Source organism: Natator depressus, chromosome 14 (assembly GCF_965152275.1).
Source record: "Natator depressus isolate rNatDep1 chromosome 14, rNatDep2.hap1, whole genome shotgun sequence".
Lineage (NCBI taxonomy): Eukaryota > Metazoa > Chordata > Testudines > Cheloniidae > Natator > Natator depressus.
The window spans coordinates 6,160,740-6,178,356 of NC_134247.1; the positions used below are offsets into that span (position 1 = coordinate 6,160,740).

The following is a 17,617-nucleotide window of genomic DNA, read 5'->3' on the forward strand; positions in this document are numbered from 1 at the left end:
CAATAGGTCCCACTTTTGTAATTCGTTTCCATGAATTTTCTTTGATTGGTAGGCACTCCAATCCTTGCAGTCTGAATGCTCTTACACTGAATACATTGTTGATGCCATTTTCGTCCGTTTTAGGTTTTTGTGGAGCTTGCTAAAGAACAAGAAGAGGAAGATAACAGTTTTGGAACCTTAAACAGCACACTTTGGTGGGAAAGAACACAGGAAGACAGAGTCATTTTTTGAGCTCTTTAAATACTGTCAGATTCAATAGATGTACACTACAGTTCACTTTTGTCTGACTCTCTTTTTTGTTTCTTGTAATGTGTGCTGAGTGCTAAGAAAGCAGTTGAGATTGAGAAAAATATCTGACTTGAAAAACAAAAATAATAATTGTAAACTTCGAGCATATTTCCCCTGCCTGGACTTATCCATCAATGTTATGCAACTGTGGGAGTGCCTTTATTTGTGAGGACTCTTATTGCTTGCATGTAATTGGTCTGTTTTTTAAAATTTCTGATCCACTCGCCTTACTCTGTCCTATTTTGAAGCGATAATGGTAAATGACAATTTAGTCCTTTATAATTTCCTGTTTGTTTTGGTCAATCTGTGCTCTGTGCTTCTAGAAACTCCAACCTTGAGCTTGTTCAGCTATTCAGTGTGTGATGTCAGTATATAATTGCTCAACTCCAGGATCAAACTTCTGCCTTGCATATCTTTCAAGACGGAGCTTCCAGCAAAGGCAGGGGTCCACAGAACCAGGGCAGCAGCACTAGAAAAGAGTCACAAAAATAGAAGTCAGCACAGAAGATATAGCAATGCCAGAAGTCAGTGACTTGTCTGAGTTGGAGTAAGCATGTAGATATAAGGTGGATGTTTAAAGAAGTCAATTTTGAGCTTTAACTGCCCGATAGTGTTCTGGTAAGCTTTATCATCACTTCCTCTACATAAAATTCCATGTAGACTACATTGCTATACAGAAAACTCACTTAACTGCCTGATTCCAGGGTTCATCATGGAATATGATGCTGGTTAGTTCAGTCTAAATTGTTTATATGATACCAAATACTGATACCTAAAATTCAGTTAGCTTATATGCTGACTTTAAATTCCCATTGGATCCTGCTGATCAAAATCCTGATGCTCCTGTTTGGTATGGTATATCTCAGGTCAACTCTCCTTATCCAAAATAATCAGTATAGTACCACAGTGCCTCCATAACTGATCCTGCTCCATCACCTCAATTCTTGAGTTTATTTGCTGTATCTCAGTTTTAAACTCCTCCTCTTTGTGCCATATATGGACTTTAGTATCCAGATGACCATACTCGTTAGTCTCTTCTCATCATAATGTTCCTCCAGTCCTATGCTGCTCAGAATGTGTAACCTGTGTGTGTGTTTTAACTAATCTCTGCTTTTTCCCTTGTTCTCTGCCCTCTTCTGGGCTAGCTCCCCAGCTGATCAGTAGGCACATGATCTATAGCATATTGATAAGGGACACAGCTGTCACTTCACAAACTTGCTTGGAAGAGGCCAGAGGCCCTTTTTGCTTTTGGAAAAGAGGGGGGAAAGGAAATTCAACATTCATCGCTAAATAGGGCCCTAAATTATATAATAAACTTAGATTGGAATCCACTCAACATAAAAATATTTACACATTAGTATAATATGGCACCTGGTTAACCATTATGAACCTTTTTAATGCAAATTGGCAGGTGTAACTCTAATCAAGTTACCTTTGTAGGTTGCGTAAAAATGTATAATGCAGGCACTTGTAAGTTTAAATGTGGTTTGCAAAGCTGGATAGGTTCCTTTGAGTCTATATTTGTAAAAGCGTGACCACCAAATGAATATATCTTTATGGAATTTGCATAAATGTGAGCATTTCTAGTTCTATTCTTTGTTAAAACAATCTGTTTTGTTGAACACGTGTTCTAACACACGTTTAAAAGGCATTTCTTTAGGTGTGTTCATTTTTTGTGACCGTGAATTTACCGGCTTGTGCACCAATACTTTCTAATCTATCTTTGTTGCAATAGTAATGAGGCAATACAATACCATGTCCAGTTCACTGAGAGTGCTTTCTTATTTCTATCATGCTCATTTTCTCTCATCATAAATCAAAAAGAGTAAACTCCAAAAGCAGATATTGTCTTGTCACTAAGAAAACTTTTGTTTATCTGGCAAAATTGTTCTCTGTAGAAGAAATAATAAGAGAGCCCATGTGTGGTTCAGGATCCTCAGATCTGAGAGTAAGTATTAATCCTGTGTGTGGTTTCAAAGAAAAAATCTTTGATTTAAAAATTGAAAGAATCAATTCATCTAATTGGCTATTTAATCTGAGCTTTTTAGAATCGAAATTCAGGTTTTTGAACAATTGATTGCATTGTAGAATGTATTAATTGAAATGCACTGTGCAAATATTCGGTATATCTGAAGACACATGACACATAAGACATATCAGTTGCATATGTTTACCTTAAGATTAGAAAATTCCTATCATCTTCCTTTCTAAAATGTTCAGAACTCAGAAAACTATGCTCTAAGGCAAACATTTGTGTACCATTGGGCAATAATTAATGTAAAATTGATAGATTGCTTAATTCTGCCTGTGTAGGCTCCCATTTATTTCAATGCAAGTCTTATAATTGACCCAGTGGGGGCAGGAATGAGCCCTATACGTGTACAGTTTTTGCTTCTTTCTCTGTACATCTAGGATTGCATGGAATGATGTGGATCTTGTTTTCTTACATATTGCACTTGAGCCTGTGAATCCCACTTAGACCTTGATATCCTGCGTGGTGGTGTTGCGATCCCTATGCTGAGTGGGAAGGGAGAGGGTGCATTACCTTTCAGGAGCTAGTATACAGTCAAGCTGTCCACTTCAATAAGCTATATATCGTGGAACCATCTTGTACTGAAATGTGGAGTGATGTAACTCAGTTTATATTGAAATAGAATGATTGCTGAATTGTTTTAAGGCACTGACTGGGCCAAATTCTGCTCTGTTACACTGATGCAATCCTATTGCTGTTGTTGTAATGTATTTATTTAACACTTATATTGCAGTAGCATCTAGAGACTGATGCCCCATTGTCCTGGGTGCTGTACCACTGTATTGTGAATGAGAGTCCCTACCCAAAAAGCTTGCCACTGACTTAAATCAGTCAATTGGATTGCAGTGACAGAGCAGAAGTTTGTTCAATGTAATAAGAAAGTTTCTCTGTATTTTATAACAAAGGTGAGGCTGAGAATAATAATTACCCAGAGCTTGTGTTGATGTGCTGTCTTTATCCCATTTATTCTACATACCTGTTTTACTCTGGTACTTTCTTCATCACTACATGATACCCCCGTACCTCGGACTTCATATCTACTGACATCATATCCTATTGCTTACACTCTTAGGGTCTCATCCGAAAACCTATTAAATCAATGTATGTAATAGGAGCCTTTCCATTGACTCCAGCGAACTTTAGATCATGCCCCTCGCATCAGATCCTCCGTGAATGAGTAATAACCCGCACTACGCATTCGTTATGTGAATACAAGGTAATGCATATGCCTTGCCAACATACTATTATTTTTTTGCTTTTTATCATCTTCAAGTAAACCTGTATCTTCAAATCTTCAAGTAAATCTGATGTTGCATTGTTTCACTTTTTTCGCATTCAAATACATTTTGAAAGATAATGAATCTAGTTAACTCTCACACACTGGCACATTCAATACGTATCCGTTGCCAGTAGCAGATGTAATAGCTTCAGAAAAACACAATTGGCCAAAAGGATTGAAAAACTTAAATATAATATTGAATCTTTTTTCTCCAAAAGATCATAGATAATAGACTTAGGGAAATCCTCCATCCTCCTGCCTTTTCAGCAGGTACGACATTTGTCTTATTCCCAGAACCAAATTTTCTCCAGACTGTACAGGTTAAATTCCCTAATGCGTCTCTACAAATTTATACATGCTAATCTTTACCTTCATGCTCCCTAGAGTTTAACAATATTATTATTCAGGATGAAGTGCCCCAAATTGTAGAGTGCTCCATCTGGCCTCATTTTGCCCAGTCTCTAAACTCGTGTCATTTAGGTCACTTCTGCCTTTCACTGTGTTCAAAATTACTCCAACATGGTGTCATCTATATTATTAATGTACAGTTTGCTCTTTCTTCTGATGTATGACAATACTGTGTTTGGCAGGTTAGGACCCTTTGTTATACCTGATGCCTCTTTCCAATTTGATTCTCTTCTCTTTCATCTATAATTCCTCTGATCTATAGCCATTCAGAGAGTTTTGTATTCTATCATAATAGCCAAGTAACATTGTTCTGACTTTTCTAATAGGGTTTGATTTTTCTAATAGGTTTGTCACTAACTTTTTCATGATCCTTATCAAAGGCTTTATTAGAATCTAGGAGAAATGTGCCTAGAATTGTTCTCATCTACACTGCAGTAGCCCCATTGATGGTTACTCTGAATTTACAGATATAAGTGAGAGCAGAATTTGCCCCCTTAAGTCCACTAGATATGTGGTGCCTAATAGATCTCAAAAACAGAGGAAATTATATGGAAGATCAAATATATTGAAATACAGTGAAAGACAATTGATATCAACTTAAAACTTTAGAACTAAAATGTTACATTTGCGCTCAGTGGCTTTTGTTTGTACTTTAGTACTATAAATAATAAACTGAACTCAAACTGTACATAACAGAGAGATAATACAAACCTCAGATGACAGTATAACAGGAAGCCAGGTAGTTGTGGATTCTTGTTCCAGGTCTGACCCTGATGATGCTGGGTGACCTTGGACAAGTAACTTAGTTCCCCTGTCTGTAAAACGGATATAGTAATACTTATCTACCTCACAGGGATGTTGTGAGGATTAATTAGTTAAAGCGTCTACAAAACTTTGAAGATAAAATTGCTTTAGTAATATTATAAGGATGTATTTTTGTATTGGTGTTCTAACAACTCAGATTTTGCTCACAGTATCATGAGAAATCCTTATTTCAAATATACTCTAGAGTTGCATGTAGTCTATATGATATGTGCTATATTCTTTCATAACAGGAATAATTTTTATTTAACCATTGTTAGCCTTCTTCTAATGTACATCGTGATATTAGTCATATGCTTTCTTGGGCATTTATGTTGTTTAATTTTGTACATATGTTTATTTTTCTTTTATCGTTTTGATGTATTTGTAAAACAATTAGCAATTGTTTTTGTTTTTCCCAATAGGAAGTGCTGTTGAAATAAAGATGGCCGGATTGCTAATGCTCACACCTTTACAATGTATCTGTTTTTCTGCTGTGCTAAGCGTAAGGACTAATGGGTAAAATATTCAAAAGCGCCAAAATGACTTAAGAGCATCAATCTTGTTCATCTTCAGTTGAACGTAGTCTCCTAAGTCACTTAGGGCCATGACAATGGGGTTGTATAGATGATATGTGTCTACCTGTGGTGCCATTATTTCTAGTAGCTGGAAAGTTCATACCTTCGTGTCCTAAAGTGAATTTTCAATTTTTACGTATTTTTATCTTTTGCTGTTTATTTAGTTCCCATGAAAAGTGCTGGACAGACACCCCCAAAGGCTGAGGTCCTCAAGCCACAGAACATGTACAGCAAAGGCAGCAACAGCTCAAGTTTCTCCACATTGCCTGGCCAGTGCGCTGAAATTTTATTCTAGAAGGATCACCTCCTATAGGGGAGGGAATGCAGTGCTTGTAGAGCGGCTGTAGGGTACATGCCCGGGTGCATACCCACAGGGTTCAAGTGTGTTTTGACTTGCGTAAGCAGTACCTCAATGTCTATGCTGCTATTTATACCCGTGCAAGGGGGCATGCAGGGTGTATACTTTACGTGCCACCGTAAGGAGTGTGCTGTGTAGACATACCTTGAGAGAAGGGAGTTAATTCACCCTGGTCCATTTAATCCTTGTCCACCTTATTGAGACTTCCAAAAAGCTTTCCAATTATGGTGGTGTGATTTGTGATGCGGACACTGAGGAATTGGACTGTGACCAGCAAATGCACTTCGTGTAATTCACTAAACCCGCCTTTGCATGATAACCTTCTGTCAGTGCCAACTTGGGATTTATTTGAAGGGATACGTAGCATTAGGGAAACAAGTTGTTACTAAATAACTATGATAGGTTGTTGCCCAAAGGTATGTGATGATATAATGCCTGATTCTCCACTGCCTTGCACTTTATGTAGTTATTACCCCTTTTAAGGTGGATGTTTCATACTGCCTGTAAATCAGTGGAATTATATCAGTGTAAAACTGGCTTAAATGAGAGAAGAATTGGGCCTTTGTCCTATCACGTTTTTTCACATAGGAAGCGGATGAGTTAAAGGTTCTGTAGGGGGCTTAAAAACACAGAGGTAAATAAATTCAACTAACGTTATCAGTAACCTGTTCATTAATATGTAACTATAAATGGTATATGTCCTTGGGCTTTACTTCAGACGTCAGGAAAACAAAGCCAACCATTAGAGAGCATGCCCCCCCCCCCGAGTGTGAGAAGGAAAACTAGTGTGAGAAGGAAAACTAAACACGTAGTAAATAATCCAATTATCACAGAGTACATTTAACTGTGGAGGGGGAAATGGTTGTGAATTTTAAAAAGGTGTCATTTTAAACAAATGAAATGTAAATGGCCACAGGATGGCAGTACACTGCAAGACATGAGAAATGCTTGTAGTGTGTTTTGAAGAGACCTTTATTTGCAAAAGCAACAGTGAAATGATAACGGTAGGAGTGAGGGATCGTGGACTAGTTTATTCTAAAAATCAGATTAAAAAGTCATTCTAAACAAAAAAGATGCAAAAGTTTATGCTGCATTCAGTGTTCTTTTTCACAGTCTGAATGATTTGGGGGGGTGGGGGGGGGAAGGGTGAGAAAACCTGGATTTGTGCTGGAAATGGCCCTCCTTGATGATCACTTTAGATAAGCTGTTAGCAGCAGGACAGTGGGGTGGGAGGAAGTTTTGTTTCATGGTCTCTGTGTGTATATAATGTCTTCTGCAGTTTCCACGATATGCTATGCACCCGATGAAGTGAGCTGTAGCTCACGAAAGCTCATGCTCAAATAAACTGGTTAGTCTCTAAGGTGCCACAAGTACTCCTTTTCTTTTTTCTTTTTACGAATACAGACTAACACGGCTGTTACTCTGAAATTAGTCCTTTAGGTTTCAGTATCAAAAATCTCCAGTACTCCAAAACTGGCTTCCTGCTCTGGTAGATAGTCTTTTTCTGTTCTTCTGCATGACTCTCTGGCCTCTCCCGGTTCCTACCCTACTCACCCTCCAATAGTCATCAGGCTCTTCTGCCTTTGAAAATCCTGTTGTTGGGCTCCACATTTAATTTTAGAACATCCAAACTTTTAAACGAAGTGGCACGTAGCGCACCAGCAGAGAGATTCCAGGTGAGTGGAGAATTGAGGTGGAATTGAAGGGTTTAGGCAAGGGGGCCACCAGGATCAGGAGAGCGAAGAGTAGTTGTTTCTGGGATTGACTATTCAAAGGGGAAATAGAAGAGCCAGGAGACTACTGGAGGCTCTTGGAGTCAGCCATGCAGGTCTCCCCACTAACAATCCTAGGTATTCCAAATGGAAAACACATATCGGGACTGCCAGTCCCATGGATCTTAGATATTTTCTTCCCAGAACCTACCAGTCAGATACGTTTTTCCCAGGACCCCCATGTTCTATCTAGTACCTTCTCATTCCAGTTCTTTTGTGAACTTCCAGAAATAAGAAACCAGTACTGAAGTATTTCAGGCACCGCTGAGTGCTTTACTGTCTCTCTGGCTTGGATTGGAAAGAAAGCTTCCCTTTATCTCACTGCTATGCATGGAGGGAGCAGGGGGATCCACTGGCCGGTTTTAGTCTTCTCCCTCATTGAGGGTCCTACAGGTAGGGAGAGGCTCCATTCTTTCTCCCTTGTGGATAACGGCAGTTCCAAACTGTCTCCAATTCTGGCTGCTCCCCCCTCTCCCAGTCTTCTCCTGGCTGTTTCAAACAGAGAAGTTGCATTTGCAGGGAAGGCTGTGAAAAGGCAACAGCAATTCTTTCTCAGGGTCTCTCAGGCGTGATAGCCTTTCTTGCTCTCATGGTGCATCGCATGTATGCTCTGCCTGGTAAATGTGTTTGCCTACTGATTAGGGTTGGCAGTTTGTCACACACAGGGTCCCAGATGGTGAAAGGATCATGCACAAGGTTCACTTTGTCAGCATCCAGCCACTGATGACCTAGAAGTGGAACAGATGAGCATTTTTATGAAGCTATCATCTCGGTAGGCTTCTCAGCCTTGGGTCTCGCATCTCCAGGGCAAATCATGTGGGGAAACTCCCCTAGCTCTAAGATTTTCGGTTCTGTGAGGTAGCTGTAAGCCAGTTTGAGGGCACTGCTCTACTGAGCATGCTCCAACGACCGGTCCTTCAGGAGCTCTGGAGAGCTACTGCCAGTTCTTTTTTGACTAAATTTCCCTTGGCAGCTCCCGCCTAATGGTACTAACCGCCTCCGCTTTGTATCATCTGAGGAGTGAAGCTTCAGAATCTTTTAAGACACCATTTTAGTATCCTTTCATACAATGTTATGAGGGCTCCTGAGTCATAGGCTCGAGACTAGAAGATAACTAAGCTTTGGTGCCTCGAGAGGACTTCCATGCTTCCCCACCCTGAAACCTGGCACGTCAGTGGTCTGCAACCTGCAGGAAAGATAAAGCCTGCCAGGAAGGCTGATGCTAGCTGAGGGGCATAGAGCTCACTAAGTCTCTTAGGCCTAGTCTACACCTAAAACTTAGGTAGACCTAGCTACGTCATTCAGACCCGTGAAAGATTTTGCACCTTGAGCACTGTAGTTAGTTGACCTAATCCACAGTGGAGACATGGCTAGGTTGATGGAAGGATTCTCTCATCGACCAAAACACTGGCCATCAGAGAGATGGCTTACCTACATCAACGGAAAACCCCTTCTGTCAATGTAGGAGGTGTCGAAGCTGCAGCAGCTTTAGTGCAGACATACCCTTAGTACTAGAGCTGGTCAAAACTTGGAGTATCAACTCTGTGGGAAATTTCTGAAATATTTTTCGTTTTGAATCAGAAGAAAAGTTGAAATTTCCCATGAAACGAAATTTCTGAAAAATATCATTTTGAGTTCATTGAAACAGTTTGTTTTTGACTGTATTTTTGTATTTTTTATATTTATTTTATAAATTGATAATTGGTTTCGAGTTGGTATTCTACTTGGCTTAGAAATTGGTACTTGGTTTGCTCAATTGGTATTCTAAATGGGCATTTGTAATTGTTCTAACTGGGATTGTTACTGTAATATAATATTTTAAAAAAAATTGAAACCATAAAACATTTTGAAATGAAAAGTGTTCCATTCTGACTCCTACTCCAATGCCCTAGATTTCACCTACCTTCCCAGCAGTCAGCATTGTCTCCAGTGATCTTATTGATAGCTGTGCTTTTACCAGCTTCACTGGGTCCTAGCAATCCTAATAGCTCTCCTAGAATAAATATGCATCAATTCTTAGAAACTCACCCTTCCTGATCATATCATGACCTAATGTAGACACTTCCTGTATCGGCAGAAAGGGTTTTGGTGTAGGTAACCTATCTCTCCGAGAGGCAATGTATAGATTGACAGAAAAATCCTTCCATCAGCCTACCTATGCCCACACTGTGGGTTAGGTCAAGTAACTACAATTTTCAGGGTGCAAAATCTTTCATCGCTCTGAGTGACGTAGCTAGGAGTAAAAAACCGAGAGTTCATGGTAGACAAAAAATTCAATGAAACAAAGAGCAAAAATATCAATGCAAATTCATATCGGTTAATGTAATTAACATAGGAGCATTTTACACTAACATTAAGTATCAGATCTTTCTTCAATAGATCCATGGAGGAGAAAGATTCTCTGTGCGTATATTTACCTGTCTGGTTGAAAGAAGTTTCCATTATCTGCCCCCAAAACTTAAAAGGCCACTTCATGTGGTCCAAAGACTATACGGGGATGGAGGGTGTGTGTTATACATATTTAATGTGAAAACCTTGTAATGAGATGCCTCGCATATTGACCAACTGAATTATATCACAATAGCCTTTAATACATTTAATAATAAATGTTGATACACTGAGTGCCATCCTGTTGCTACTGAAATCAACATGAAAGCTCCTATTGACTTCAGTAGAAGCAGAATCAAGTGGGTTTTAATTGAAAGCCTTATGATTTCTTTGAGTCATGCCAGTTTTTCAATATGGAATTGTAACGGAGCTTGACATTTTCACATCTGTTGGTTTAAAATTTTGATCCTAGAAGAGGATCCCCATTTTGCACAAAATCTTTCAAGGCCAGGACATTGAAAATAAATGTGAATGAGGGTTGTTTCACATCTCCTTTGGGTCATTTACAGTCTGACATTTAATTACACATATGGTAACTACTGAAAAACTTTGGGGAGAAATATAATTGCTGTTATTCATTTGGTACTAAGTGGTTTGAAGCAGAAAGTGACAAAATGATATTCAGTCAGGTGTCGGTGGTGTTATTCCCTGGGGATGTCTTATATCCACAATTGTAGGTAAGGTTGTGTAAATCCCAGATAGTGCCCAGGGATTCTGTTGAGTGAAATTTTATCAATGATGCAGATTACCACCCCAGTCTAATGATGATGGAATAATCATTATTCCTCTGGCTGTGTGGTCCATAATATTTCTTCTTAAAGTAAAAGAGAAAAGAGTAAAACGTTTCTAGGGACACTTTTGTTTATCGCAAGATCACACAAAATCCAAAGAACAGACTGTTTGTGCAGGTGCTGATGAAGGGGAAAGATGCAGCTGCCTCTTACCCAGAGGAGGATACAACTGACTTCCTGAGCCACTGGTCTCAGGCAAACCCTCTCACTGGCCAAACCTTATTGTGCAAGAACATCTGGAGATTTATGCTGCCGTGAAAGGGATGAGGAAAGAGGAAGCTGCCGCTGCTATCAATTGGTACAAAGACAAAATAATGCCAGTTAGAGTTTCGTGTTTCAGAAGAGAGAGGGAGTGAGAAAGCTCTCCTGAACGTCTCTGAATCCCTTAGTAGGAGCTATCTTCCCCCACAAGCCCAGGGGAGTATTTAGAACCTACTCCTTCTGTTGTGCTGTCTCATGGGGCAATGTTTATTCACAGATAACCAAGATGTACCCATTATCAAACCATGTATCAGAGGGGTAGCCGTGTTAGTCAGTATCCACAAAAACAAGGAGGAGTCCGGTGGCACCTTGAAGACTAACAGAAAAATGCCCAAATAAATCTGTTAGTCTTTAAGGTGCCACCGGACTCCCCCTTGTTGTTATCAAACCATGAAATGTTCCTTTTACAACTTTTCTTTTCACCTCCCACAGATTATGAAGGCTCTGAAGCTTCAGGAGTATTGTAAAAAAGCAGCCGGAATATTATCTGCTAGGATAACTATCAAGATGTTCTTGTATAGAATGTTGGGCCAAATTCTGCTTCCAGTCACATCAGTGCTGCATCTGAAATAACTCCACTCGAGCCCATGGAGTTGCTGTGCATTTGTACTGGTGTGAAAGGAGAGCAGAATACAGCCTTTCGAGCATTAACATTGTTTTTCATTTCAAACACGGTGAAATCTCTATTATGGAGCAAAAACTCAAGTTATGTCTTGTGAATTATCTTTAGGAAAATGTTATGGCAAGCTTCACGGAGTCCGTGAAAAATTAAGTTAGTAAGTTTTATGGGTCTGGACCTGCCCGCAGTTACATAGACAAGATTCTCATTGCTTCCCATGACCCAACAGACCTGGGAATGCATTTTAGTCCCTATCATTTTTGAAGGGAGTTTCTTCTGGATGATCATAGAGCAGAAAATTGCACAGGATGTTTCTCAAGTAATGTATTTAAATCAATTTCTTTAAGTCACTGGATACCAGTTACAAAGTTAACCCAGAACCTGAGCATTGGTGTGTGCGTGCGTGAGATTTATTTGTTGGCACTGGAAGGCGTTTGCCTGCTTCTGCGTGTGGCGGCAGATTATTTTCAAATCTATTTTGGATTATTTGTAGCAGATGTATTTTATTTTGTTGTACACAAGATACTTTTTCTGAGTCTTTCTTGCTCATGTATTATTTAGATCTGAATTAAGAGAGTGTGTTTTTAAAAAGTGGGCCAGATCCTTCCCACACTTACCCTTTGGCAAGACCTCTGGCTTCAGTGAAGTAGCCCAGGAAGAACAAAAGGCAGAATTTGACTCGCAATGGCTTTCCTCCATTTTAGTAGTGTTTTGTACTGAGCATACTGGGTAATCTGACACTTCTGCTTCTGGATGAACCATCAGCTGGAATGGATGCTAAAAGACCAGTGCCATGTGTGGTGAGTAATGCCTGAACTAACTATGAGGCCTGTTTAACTAGAGACCTAAATCAATTCAATATCAAAGAAGATTAGAGCTTTCGGCCACCGACAGAGTTGGCCACGCTCACTTTAGAGCAGTAATCATTGGACAGCCAAACAGCCTAGCCCTCAACGGAGCCGTACATCAATATTTTGCCTCTTGCCAGAAGGTTGGGTAGGAAGAAAGGCTCTCTGTGTCTACTCTCTAAACTCCTCACTCACCCATGCAAGGACAGTTGTGTTTTTTTTCTGAACTGGCTAACCCATCTTTCATAAGTGGTTCCAACTATGTTACCTGAAATGACACTATTCTGATTCTGACATGCCAAAAATAAACTCATTTAAGCTACAGTAGGTACAAAGAAAGCTATTAAAAACTGTCCGGTCTAATGAATTCAGCCTGTAGCAAATTTTATTTCAGAACATATCTATAGAATGGATTCCAGTCATGGATGGAAATGTTCTTGGTTTCTTTAAAGTCCTTCATGTACCCATCCATCTGTGGTTATTTTTGCTTAATGTAATGTTTCCTTTGCTGTTTGATGGGAAAATACAACGGAAAAACTTGTTTGGCTCTTCCTCACAGCACCCTAGTAAAGTTGGCATTAGCCCTGTTTTACAAATGAGGCCTGTAGAGGTTTAGTAACTTGACTCACAGAGTGTGACTTAAGTGTCACATCAGGACAGCTGGGAATAGAAGTCAGAACTTCTTGACTTCCTGTTTGTCTCACTTCTCCAGAGTCACAGGTAGAATTCAGCCTTTAAAGTTCATCTATATTTTGTATAACTTTAATAAAAACAATTGTCTACATTATGATGTGGCCATTTAATACACCCTGTTTGTCTCATTACTGGTGTGTTTTTTATGCAGCTAGCCTTCGGTTCCAAGTGGATGAACTAAAACACATAACAACCTAGGCAGATGAGCAATTAGACTCTATTTGGCTTCTCCAAGAAACTACTCTGGATTTTACCACAGTATCACTGTCGCAGATGAAACTGCTAGTTAACACATCTGAGCTAGTTTCAGGTAGACAGCGAATTGCCTTTCTATGTTTATTCCCTGATGTAATAGGGATTTCAGTACTGACGGAGATGGTATGTACATAACGTAGGCTATGCAGTCTGGATTTTGATCTGACGTTTGTCCTGCAAACTGATTCCTCAAATATCGGGTAGGTGCAGTGTTAGCCCAAGATGTTGAGGATGCAGAACATGTCATACTATGTCACAAACTCTTAACCTGTGACCCCACAAAGTAAGCAGTGGCTTGTGGTTCATTAGTTGCTCTACAATATTATTTACTTGGGAGCTTCTTCCTTCTAATAACTGACCATGGGCCTCCATGTTGGCTGCAGCCCAGGAAGTACCACAGTGCCGGGTTTGCTTGGTGGTGGCTGGCTCTGCATCATGATGTTTTCCTCATTTGCCACCATCCTGGGAAGCAGCATGCTAATACTGGCTTCTTTACCAGCGGGGCGATGGGATAACAGCCTCTGTAGAGCTGGCCCCTGGCAGTGGTGTGTGGAGTGCATTGGACAAGCCCTTTCAGATCCCAGAGAGAGCCCTTGTGAGCCAGAAACAACCTGCCTCTCTTTATTGGCCACATATCCAAAGGCTGGAAAAAGAAAGCTGCCAGGCACAGCTTCTCTCCACTTGAATTACAGGAGAACAGGTAGATCTTACTGCCCATATAAAAGGGTCTCTTCTCAGCAGGTGGAAGGCTGATGGAGATGACCCTGTGGAATAGCTTATACAGTGGGTGATTTATTCCTGGGGCAAGTGCTCTCTTTTCATACGTTTATTCTATGTCCTGAGTTAGTGAGACTGAGAAGACTGCCTGGGAAAGGGTGTCAGATATCTGGGCTTTTATTTTAAATTTATTTTTTACATTTTTCTGAAGCTTCCATGTGCAGAGCTTAGCCAGACTTGGTTCTAGAATTGGTCTCTTTCCACAGCTCCAGGAAAGAATGAAGACCTAAGGCCAGATTCTTCTGTGTACTCAGGCCCCTTAACGCCACCAGAACTATGCAAAGCAGCTGATCTAGCCCAGTATGAGTTCCCTCATCATAGGACAACTTTCAATTGATTCAGAGTTAGCCTATTAAGCTTCTGCACCACACCTTACCTGGCCTTATCCTGAGGCATGGCCAAAATTCACTGCACTGTAATTATCCCCAGCTGGCACATTACCCCTTGATGATTGTTGCCTGCTGGCATAGATTTAAGCTGCCTCCTGGTCAGATCTAAACGATACCTATGGCTAATGCAGGTCTACCCTCTGAAATGGGGAACCATAACAGGCTTCCTGACACCCCATTGTCTAGCATCTGTGGAGCTGTATCCCCCCCCCTTCCCCCCCCAAAGGGAATGTAATGTCAGCAAATCTTCCAATTTTGTAAATTAAAGTGTTGGGGTTTTTTTTTTAAATATTGCATTCCATGAAACTTCCTCCACAACCCCATAATTTTAAAGCGGCGTTGAGACATGACCTACCTCTCCACACTCTGGGGTATTATGATGAATCCCCTCCACCACCAAGTGGGTGCAGAGGGGAGCCAGACAGAGACTCCAGCCAGTAGGGGCGGAAGCTGCCAAAGCAGGAACCCCTGGAACCCTGGACATTGAGGGAACTGTTTGGACTAGACTTCCTGTGCCCTGTGCTGATTGGCTGTTTGCTCCAACCCTCCCCAAGTCCCCAGTCCCTTCCTCGCAGTCTCCCCACGCTTGCACCTCTTACCCTCTTCTCTCCACTCCCCTGCCCTCTTTGTCTCCCTTCCCTTCCTTTCCCCTTTCTTTCCATTAGCTGGTCACCTCCTAATTAACCCATCCCCCTCAAAAAAAAAAATGGAATTAACATGACGCTTGCCCCTATCCCACTGGTAGCTTTGCTCATGTGTTCTACCCCTTCACGCACCCTGCATATGTCTGGTCTGTTTAGATTGTAAGCTCTTCAGGCCGGGATCCATCTACTAATATGTACAGTGCCTCACATAATGGGGTCCTGTAGCAAAGCTGTCACTCCAGCACATCCCCTTGTGTCCAGATGTGCTGCCTCAGTTTCCCCAGTGTCATCTTTGGCCTACTTTAGTCATAAGAGTGACCTGGCCTTCCAGCTAGACTGCTTTACAGCATCACAACTCTACCTTTTCCTCACCAGATGCACCTGAGCCACTCTAGTCTTTCCTCCTCTCTAACCACAGTCTGCTGTGCCTCGATCAGCCTGTCAGCCCTGGGGCTAGCACATTCCTTACTCAGAGGTTCAGGCTGGCTGCAGCTCTTCAGAGCCCGTGTCTCCAGTCAGACTTGTCACTTGGCCTGGGAGAAGCCTCTCTGCTCTTCTCCCCTTCCTCCTTTTCCAGTCCTACCCTTGGCCTAAGAAGCAGCGCAGGTGCACCCTGGGACGGGCTCCCTGGCAGAAAGTTAACAGCTAAGATTGGTTTATATACCCTGTCACAGGCCCCACTTTTGCTTGGCTGTCATGCACTAATGTTATGTAAATAATAATACACTTTTTTAATCTGACCATAGCAATTTTACCATCTTTTTTGTTTTGTTTACCATGCCTAACAGCCAAGTCTCACAACTGATGCTTGGTGCGCCGCTCGTGTTTGCCCGAGCACAGGGCACGTCTGCTTTTCATGAGCTACACGGTACACAAATCACCCTGGCCCTGGCTGTGGCAAACCCTTTCTGGGCAGGGCCCCGCGTGTTGCATGCCGCTGATCTCCTGCAGTCCATCCTCCAATACAGCCTTAGCTTTTGTTGTGTCCCAGGTCATTCTGAATACTCCTAACTGTGGGGTTTCTACCGCCGCCCTTGGGAACTTACTTAGAAACCGATGTACACATCCCTAATTTTCACTATTGAATATGTGCCATAGAAGTCTGCCTCTGGCTCTGAAAAAGAAATAGAGATCGGATATAGTGCAGCTTTATAGCTTAACCTCTATTCTATATCGATGAAATTAGAAGAATTCCCTTTTAAAATATAGTGTTAGAGAAATTAATGTTGTTTGATGTGCCTCGTTTCCACATGATAAAGGGGGAAGGGGATTTCCAGCCAGTTGGAGTTACTTCACAGAACTCTGGTATATACAATATTTTGTCAACAAAGCTGTTAATCTGCTGAGTAAATAAGGCTCAACCTTTTGCCCTTCTACCTACATCACAGCATCCTTGCAGGGCGGTAACAGTCAGCTACTACTCTTGTAGGAAGGAACAAGAGATTTGACCAGGCAGAGCTTGTTTTTTATTTTTGTATTCAAAGTTTCAAGAGTTTCCTGAACCTAACTTTTGAGAGGAATTTTCCTTCAGCAGCTGGGCAGCAGTATCCTCTGTTAGCTCTATAGAAAAGAGAGGAATCTGAAGAAAGAGGGTAAAGAGGGGGCAGCTAGTAAAGTAAACCAAAGTGGTCATGTAAGCCATGCCTTTTTGGCAGAATGATTGAAATGAAGGGTGGGAGGAGCCACACAGAAGCATGGAGTGTATTACAACGATTAGAAAGTAACGGCAGGAAAAAGAAGACCTCTGCAATGTTTACAGATCCATTATAAGAGCAAATATTCTGAACGCTTCTCAAAACTTTTCCCCTAAGGTAAGATCCCTATTTTTTTAAAATTCCATTTGACTCCTAATGTATGAAAACATCTGGTAATTAAAGACTCTAAAACTAACATTTCTCCAGTGTGCTCTGCTGTTTTGTTTGTTTGAACTGCCTGATTAGCAGATGCAGAATCTTTCTAAAGGATGAAGTTTAAATTCTTTCTACTGAAGTTTTATTGCCATTTTAAGGCTTTATTACTTTTTTGTCTTATTTGTGGTCTAATAACAATATAGTAACAATTTTTCAGCTTTTCACAGAGCATGCTTTACTGCAGCATGTATTCTGGTTTTAAAAGATGTATGTATGTGTGTGTGTGTGCTAAATTTATTCTGCTGCCTCCTTTTAAAACAGAATAAATCATACATACATACATACGTGTATGTGTATGTATGTCTAGAAGTGACGTTTCCTTTACATGTTTTTTAAAAATTCCAGTGGGGAGATATTTTTTTTGAAATTCCTCCATGCCGTTTTCCACCCTCTACTGAAGCACTGTGCTAATAAAGGGGTATGTCTACACTAGGCAGACTATATCAGCATAACTGTGTTGGCATAGCCCTGTAGTGTAAATGTAGCCTACATGGACAGAAGGGTTTTTTTTCTGTCAGTGTAGGAA

The 17,617-nt window shown here is 40.8% G+C and overlaps 2 protein-coding genes across 3 annotated transcripts in view; both read left to right on the forward strand.

Annotated features, from left to right (window-relative positions):
- Positions 1-1,480, forward strand: part of ABCA5 (ATP binding cassette subfamily A member 5) — a 56,585-nt gene extending 55,105 nt beyond the window's left edge. For both annotated transcript variants that reach the window (XM_074972167.1, XM_074972168.1), the window contains one exon: positions 124-1,480. In XM_074972167.1, the coding sequence (XP_074828268.1) occupies positions 124-231 (108 nt within the window). In that variant the 3' untranslated portion in view covers positions 232-1,480. The remainder of the gene's footprint in view (positions 1-123) is intronic.
- A 15,447-nt stretch (positions 1,481-16,927) lies between these two features.
- The window catches only part of LOC141999041 (ABC-type organic anion transporter ABCA8-like), a 57,977-nt gene continuing 57,287 nt past the window's right edge, over positions 16,928-17,617 (forward strand). Inside the window, exon 1 of the mRNA XM_074972151.1 lies at positions 16,928-16,992. The gene's annotated coding sequence lies outside the window, so the exon portion shown is untranslated. The remainder of the gene's footprint in view (positions 16,993-17,617) is intronic.